The 8295-nt window shown below is 42.1% G+C and overlaps 1 protein-coding gene across 1 annotated transcript in view; it reads left to right on the forward strand.

Annotated features, from left to right (window-relative positions):
• Positions 1–5530, forward strand: part of MLXIP (MLX interacting protein) — a 44195-nt gene extending 38665 nt beyond the window's left edge. Inside the window, exon 17 of the mRNA XM_054645843.2 lies at positions 336–5530. Within this exon, the coding sequence (XP_054501818.1) occupies positions 336–457 (122 nt within the window). The 3' untranslated portion in view covers positions 458–5530. The remainder of the gene's footprint in view (positions 1–335) is intronic.
• Positions 5531–8295: the final 2765 nt, after the last annotated feature.

Genomic DNA, 8295 nt, shown 5'->3' on the forward strand with positions numbered 1-8295 from the left:
GCCTCTTCTGACTGTGAAGACAAAAAAAAAAATTTGTTGAATACACCAGAATTTAAACAGTCTTTAACTACACTTAAATTTCAAAAGCTTGGCTCTACTTGGAGTATGTTTGGTAGTGTGATTTATCTCATAATGAGGGAAGACCTCTGAGATTTGTATTCAGCTTTGGAGTTACCTTCTGTTTGGGCATCACTGCTTGATCCATTCCCTCTTGCCTTTCACAAGTATTTAATTTACATTTATAGCTGTCAAGGGGTGCTCTGTTCTGCAGAGGAGAGATCAGTCACATTAATAGCTTTTCCTGATGCTTTCCTGCCTTTTTTTTGTTTTCCTAGTGGTGCTGAACACCCTGAGGCAGCTGAGCAGGAGCACCTCGATCCTGTCGGACCCGCAGCGGCTGCCGGAGCAGGCGCGCGAGGCCGTGGCGAAGGTGAACAAGAGAGCTGGGGACACCTAACAACCAAAGACACTGAGGTGCTCGTCCCAGGGGTGGAGACCCTGCCAGGCCCTGCCTGCCCAGGCTCCTCCAGTCAGTGCACTTTAGAAAGGATTCTCTCCATCACCAGAGACATTGTTCAGGGCACCTGGCCCTGCCTTGAGAAGAGGTGCAGGTGATGCAGCGTTGTCAGAACGTTTGGGTTCCTCTCCAGTGCTGTGCTGTGCTCTGTCAGTGAGAAAAAACCACCATGCTCAGGTAAACTCAGCAGGTTTGAGCCCTGCAGGCAGCAATAGATCTCCATCAATGCATCCTTATGCAACTAATGGAACGCCCTCAGTTCTCTGAAGTGTAAATCCTGTATGCCAAGGAATGTGCTCTTCAAGGGGAAAAAATACTTCTGATTTCATGAAGCAAAATGTGCTTTTTATTTTGTTCTCTGGTATTTGGTTCCATGTGTTTTACTTGAATAGTGAAAATTGCTAAACAGGATCATATGAAAAACCAAAGGAGAAGAAAAATCTGTCAGTGGTGTCAACTCATGGCAAAAATACTAGAATTAAAATCTCAGGCTGTGTTTTGTGTATTTTTATTTTAATGAGTGTATCATTGCATTTGATCAGTTTCAAGATGTGCTTTATTTTCTAGTAAATAAAGTAGCTGATTTTTATTTTTTTTATATAGCAGGCTGTGCAGTAAGTGCAAGAAAGCAGTTTTAGATAGTATAAATTCTGCAGTTAGGATAAATGCATGAATTTATATCAGTTTAATCAGTTAACTGTTTTCTTGCACTCTGCACAGTTCAGCTGCCATCCTCACAAAATGTGCACATATAAAACACATCCATAGGTAAATGTAGTAGCACTTCAGAGACAAGAATTGAGTTTGTAATGTTAAAAAATTGGCTTTTTTATTATTTCAGAAGCTATATCAAACCACACAGACTTGCAGTCAGTTCTTTGCTTCTTTGTCTTTTTTTGCTCCTTCTTTTTGCCTTCTGTCTGAAAAACCTGAAGGACTTTATAGGCCTGGTCTGTATGGGAAGGTTCTGTTCAAGATGAATTATAGAACATGTAAAAATAAGTTTAAAACTCAAAATACTGCATAATATTTTTCTTTGACAATCTCAGCACATCCTGTGCTCTGCTGCAGGTAAACTGAGTTGGGACAGCACTGGGATGTTCATTCCTACTGATTGTTCGTAGTCTGGATGATCCCATGACCCCTGTAATTCCACTCAGACTTGATCCTGATTGTTCAGAGCTCTGCAAATGTGGGAACACCTCCCTTGAGCAGTTTTCTTCCAGTCCCAAGGGCAGGCTGGAGGTGCTGTGCAGCCTCCCACAGTGGGAGAATGAGGAATAACTGGAGCCCTTGGGGGTTGCACACTCTGAAATGGGCTCAGTAGGTTCTCCTTGGGGAAAGGAGCTTTTCTCAGCATTGTCCCCAATCTCCTCCACTTGGTGGGCCAGAGGTTGGAAGGAAACCATGGGCCTGGGGAGTAGGGCTGAGCACAGGTGGAGGTTTTGGTCTTGTTTCTCCTTTGTCCTGAGTTCTTGCAGCTGATGGCTTTTCTTGCAGAGCTCCCTCTGTGAGAGCAGCACTGTAGGAAGGACAAGGCACAGAAGGTGAGCCCCTCCCTGCGTGGAGGGACTGAGGACTGAAGGGGAAGGCAGAATGGCAATTTTGTACCAACACAGCTTCCTCTGTGCAGGCTGTGTTGGGGGACATGCTTTTCTTTCTCTTCTTTTACAGTAGATTTGACAAATTATTTGAAGTTTGTTGCACATTTGAAAACCTGTGTCCCTGTCACAGAAGCAACAAAATTTCAAGTCTCAGCCAAGGAATGGTGTGTAAAGGTTGTCATAGTAATTAAATAGTGAGTAGAATTTCTGGAGGGATCCATTCCCAGATCTTTCATTATGTGGTAATCAGTTAAGCAATATTCTTTTGGATACATCTGGGTAAGAAGTGTTAAATAAGTTAATAATTTTTTGAATCAGTGCTTTCAATCCTCCTGTTTTTATCACTGGATGTGAATTTGACTCCAGTAAAATCATTTTACACTGTGATGAGCTGGGGATGTCCTTTATGTCCTTTCCATGGAAAGGACCTCACTGTCTGTTAAGAACATGTGTGGGTTTCTAGCAAGAAAGCAGCAGGCACATTGTCCAAGAGTTTTTGCTGACCTTTTCAGATGAGCAGATTCTCTAATGCCTCCCCTGCTTGTCAGCAGTGATGGTGTGTGATTTTCACCATTTCTGGTATCGATGGCGTGGGAGTTCTGTCCCAACAATCACAGTGCAGTACAATCATCCTTCAGAGCCCAGGGGGATCTGAGAACTGAGACCCTGACATCCCATACCTCACTGGATGGATTGGAAACTGAAAGCAACCTTAAGGGAACAGCAGAGGTAATTCACCTGAACTGCCAGAAACTTTGTCCATTCACAGTTTTGATGTGGATGGAAAACTCATCCATCAGATTGCACCATGAGCTGGTTACAATTGGAGGGGAAGTGCTTGTTTTACAAATTGGGGTGCAGAAACAAACTCAAAGCACTATTAAAAACCTGCAAATCTTAAAGAGAAAAAAATTAAGTATTTCTTACTTAGGCAAGAGAGTAGGAGGGAGGAAAGGAAAAGTGAAAAGATACTTTCCACTAGTGCAATTACCAGAAATGATGTGGCTGCTCTTTGGAGCAGTGATTCAATATGTTCTTGTCACCTTGTTATTGCAGATCAGAATTCTTTTATCAGTCAGCCTTTTGAGGAGAGTGATTTCACTTCATTTGGAAACACAGGAGGAAAAAAGCTGGTTTATGTCTCACATCTGAACAGTAGAACCACTAAAGATTGGTATGGAAAGAGATGGACCATGTATGTATTAGTTCCTGCATAGTTTTCCACTTTGATTTATGTTTAAACACCTTAGTCTTTCTTTCTTACCCATGGAGGAATTTAAATACTTTCTTTTTTTCAAAGTTTTGTAATTTAAGCACTCAGATTTCCTCAGTGTCACCAAAGTAAGCAAGCCAAACACACAGTGCCTAAAGTCTGCACAGAATTGCAGGTGCTGCACATCTGTCTGGTGCTAAACTTTTGGAGAACCCCATATAACTGAATACAATTGTATTCTGTCAAATCCAACATGTTTCACTCAGTAAATGAGTGGCTAAATAACTTATTTATGGCCTGAGATATGCACAAAGTCAAAATGGGATTGTCTGCTGGTTCCTTCTGACCTCAAATTGTATTAATTGGAGTATTGTAGATGGCCCCACCCCAAAGACAAATTCTGGAGAACTGGGGCATTATCTGCTGTAGTTATTACCTTGTATTGTAGTTATTGCTCTCCTTTTAGCAGGAGTAGTAAGGGGTGAAGGTCCAGGAGCAAACTAGAACTGAAGCAATTTCTGAGGAGGAGGATCAGAGACAGGTGCACACTTCACCATGACAGTCTGATCTCTGCACAAAACCAAAAGATTCTTGGTTAATGCCATTTGACCTGACTGGAATGTTCTTCCATGCTTTTCAAGACCCCTGGGGAGGGATTCCTTGAAGGTGGGGGCTACCAGAATGTTTCCATCTGTGCCTTAGATCTTGGTGTCCTGTGTGCATTTGATTAATCATAAGTCATCCATTGTTCCCCCTAAAATGATGCTGTGTGGAAAATTCAGAGAATGGAGGAAGTGGGGCTTCCCTGGCTTTTGAGAGGGTTTTATCTGTGTGGCATTACTGTGACTCTTTCAGACTGAGGTTGTGAGTAACTGTTTCTATGTTTGGAAAAAATTGCATTTTCTTTGCTGAATGCACCCCTCTCCACTGCCATGTGCAGGAGCACTTGTGCACACATGGACATCATCTCTGCTCTTCCAAACCCTGCAAACAGGCAAGGCCTTCAACCTCTACATCTGAGATAGAAAAAGATGTCTTTGAAAAGACAAAGGGCTGTCAAATGTATTGGAAACCTGCATCCTTTGTATCTTCAGGGTTTTTTTACATTCCTCTGTGTGTGTTTGTGTTCACATGTGGTAGAAGGGACAGGGACAGGTAAATTTAGTTTTGTTGGCTTTTAAAGCCCAAAACTCCTAAAAAGGAGTTTGAGAACAGGAGAGGGAAGCTCACTGCAGAAATGTTCAGTAAGATAATGCTTACTTGAAGGTTGTTTCACTTTCTCAGTTTCTGGAGTGGATAATTCTTGCCTTGAAGTTGTCAGCTAGAAAGTACTGCTGAAAATTGAATGGGTTTTTCACTGTTTTCTCCTTTTTCTTTCTATATTTTTTTTTTTGTTCCTTCCCACCTTTATTGCATGGAAAACCTCCAAAAAACAAAAGGCTGATGACATCCAGTTCAGGTTCTTTAGGGATTCAGTCACACCAGTCTGGAGGACTGTGGACAATTGTTGATAACTTTTAGGAGTTTTTTAAATTAGGAGAGACATCAGGAGTTTTTTCTGTTACTCCTCAATTCATACACTTGAGTTGCAGAGGAGATTACTTGGTTTGGGTTTTGTTTTTTTTTAATATATTTCCCACAACATCAGTTAAAGTTTTCTTTGGTTTCATTCTTGGTTGGATTTTCTGCCCCTATACTGTGTAGAGCAGAAGTGGTAGAACCAAACTGTAGCTTTATCTGTAGAACTTGAGTTTTTCAGTTACAATTACAGGAACTTCAGTTACAATGAAACACACCTTTGGTATATAATGGAATTAATTTCTAGCCACTGTCTGAACTTTTTATATCTGAACTTTTCCAACATGAATAAGGTTTTCGGTCAAAAGAGATCAATGTTATGAGCAAGCCTTTTAACAATACAATGAATAAATAGATTGTTTTCTTCTTCTAACCTTGTATTTAAATGTGTTTTAAGTGAATGGAATTCATTCTTGTTAAGAAAAAATGACAAAAAAATAGCTTGAAGGTGTGAGGACTTCAGGTTGTGCTCTTGCTTTGCTTAGGTTTCCTGTTCTGTTGCATGACAACTTCTGTTGTGCTGTTGATATGTAGCACTTTTCAGTAGGTCTGTTAAATTGTGCAATGCATTTTTTTATATTTACAACCAAAACAATAAAGGATATTTTTTGGAAGAAATTGGTTTTAATGCCTTTCTTTTCTGACTGGAGGAAATGGTAAGCAGAATTATTCCTGGACCAGGGTTGGCACCTTGGCATCTTTTTTGCAGCTCTAAAAGGTGACAAGAGCTCATTGCCCTGTGAACAGTGCTGGAGTTACCTTTGGATCTGTGTGTTTGGCATTCCCAGAGCAGGGCTCTGTATTCTCTGTGGAGTTTTGGGATTGATGTTGGTGTTAGGCGCTGAGCTGCTTAAATCCATTTAAAAATGAAATTAATAAATCTGCCTTTAATGACTGATTTTTGTTTTTCTCTGGTAGGACACTCCAGCTCTCTGTGCTTCAGTTGTCTCCTCCCTGGCATTTTGGATTTTCTTGCCTAGTGGAAGCAGCAGTGAGGCTCTAGTTGAAGTGAAAGGTAATAGAAGAGTGAAAAGAAGGATTTTATTTTAAAATCACCGCACAAGAGTTTGTGCTGGTTGATGTTATCCTTGTGATTGGTGCTTTTGATTTGATATTTCTCATGAGAACTTCTGATGAGTCAGGCCTGCGGTTCCAGGAGGTACAGCAGGGTTCAAAAACCATGCATTTAATTTTTCAGAAATCACAAATTTGATCTCAAATAAAGCAGATTGGTGGGAGTGAAGAGCTGTGCTATTTCAACAGTGATAAACCAACTCTTCAGCCTGCCTTCACTCTTGACCAAGCACTACAGATGCCAGAGTTATTGCAGTGATGCTATCAAAGCTCTCTGGGAGGAAGCTGTGGCTGCAGAGCACTGTTTCTGTATTACTGATTTAGTGGTGATTTCAGGGAGGCTGCTGTAACTTCAGCTGAGGTGCCAGAAGAGTTTGTGAAGTGGTTTCTTTTTGTGGCTGGCACTGCTAATCCTTGAACACTGCCAAAAGTGGACCTACACTTGCTCTGTGGAAATGATGCCAAATGAAATCACTGCTGTAAGTGATTTCACAGCCCAGGGCTCTCTTTATTTCTAAGGGAATGGAATGGAATGCTCGCTATATTTTTATTTATTTATTTTAACCTATATTTTCCCTCAGGAGCTCATCTCTGCACTTTCTCCAGGAGATGGGCAGACAAGGAATGGTTATTTGGGTGCTGGGGAAGCTCCCTGTGTGCAAACCCAAAGAGCCCCTGTTGTCATCCAGAGAGATAACATCAGAACAAGGTGTGTGTGTCACACCCCCAAAGCTTTTCCACCACCAAATGGAAACAAACCCAGGAAAGATGAGACTCATCACATCCCTGGGTCCTGCTGCTCCTTTCTGACACTCCTTAAGAGCCCATCTGTGCCTCCTCCATCCAAACCCTTCATTCCTCACAGGCCTCAAAAGTTTTGTTTTCAACCAGGATAAAAGGGGAACTGCATGTCAGGAGATCTTTGCTGGTGACCAGATCATGATCACAGCAGAGATGCTCCCTGTGGCACAGGTGTATCCCCCAGTGCAGCCCTTCAGGGCTGGGGAGGATTTATGTGAGCCTGGTAACCCTGCACCAGGAAGGCCACAGGGCTGCAGGTATTCTCTCAGTGTGGGGCTGATGCCTTTTCCTCTCTGCAGTGACTGTCTGAGTGTTCCCCCTGGGGAAGAAAACTCCTCTCTCTCAGGTAGCTCTGATTGTTTCCCCTGGAGAAGAAAACTCCTCTGTCTCAGGTAGCTCTGAGTGTTCCCCCTGGGGAAGAAAACTCCTCTGTCTCAGGTAGCTCTGAGTGTTCCCCCTAGGGAAGAAAACTCCTCTGTCTCAGGTAGCTCTGAGTGTTCCCCCTGGGGAAGAAAACTCTTCTGTCTCAGGTAGCTCTGAGTGTTCCCCCCAGGGAAGAAAACTCCTCTGTCTCAGGTAGCTCTGATTGTTTCCCCTGGAGAAGAAAACTCCTCTGTCTCAGGTAGCTCTTCCCATGACGTTTGGACAGACCTTCTGACTCACTTTGACATCTCAGCACTGCTGAGGAAACATTTCCCTTTCTAGGGAAAACACTTTTGTTGAGCTATTTATATCTTCAGAAGGTGAAACAAAAGCCATGCCATGGGAGAGGAAACCACAGGGAGCAGCCCTGTATAATCCTCTGGTTCAGCAAGGCTGAAGTGGTTTGTGTCAGTCCTTCACAGGGGTGATGTTTAACCCTCGGGCTGTGACTGTTTTCCTCCTCTAAGAGGTTTGCTGACCCCACTGAAAAGGTCAGGCAGGTGTTGACTCAGCCTTGGGGATCAGCACAACCCCAGGCAGTGATATATTTTTTTTTCAACTACTCTTCTTTCTCTATTGAAAATGGGGGATAGGAGGTTGAGGTTTTACCTTCTTCATGTCATCACTATGTGACATCTCCACAGTTGTGTCTGAAATGGGCCCTGTTTGGGAGGAATTCTTCCCCTGGCTCCAGCAAGGAGCTTGGTCCCTCAGTTCCTCTTGGGAAACTTGAGTGCTTTTCTAGGATCCCCCCTCAGACTTCTGGGGGGCTGGCAGTGAAACTCAGTTGATATCAAACCCACTTTTCCTGGAGAAGTTTGAGCAGACCAAGGCCAGTGCAAAATATATTGTAGAAAAGAATTCGTAAAAAAGAATCCAGCAATATTTGTTTTATTTAATGTTTTAATTAAGTTCCAGTTTCTATCCAAGGGTGGTAACAGGAAATTAGTAAAACCATTCATCTACTACATAGCAAATAGATCCTTCTCAGTATTAAAATATAAGAGTTTAAAATATGAATAAATAAATATATAAACTAATTGCTTAAATAGATTTATAAAAATAGATGTGTTGTATAAATTCAT

This window comes from Agelaius phoeniceus, chromosome 18 (assembly GCF_051311805.1).
Source record: "Agelaius phoeniceus isolate bAgePho1 chromosome 18, bAgePho1.hap1, whole genome shotgun sequence".
Classification (NCBI taxonomy): Eukaryota; Metazoa; Chordata; class Aves; order Passeriformes; family Icteridae; genus Agelaius; species Agelaius phoeniceus.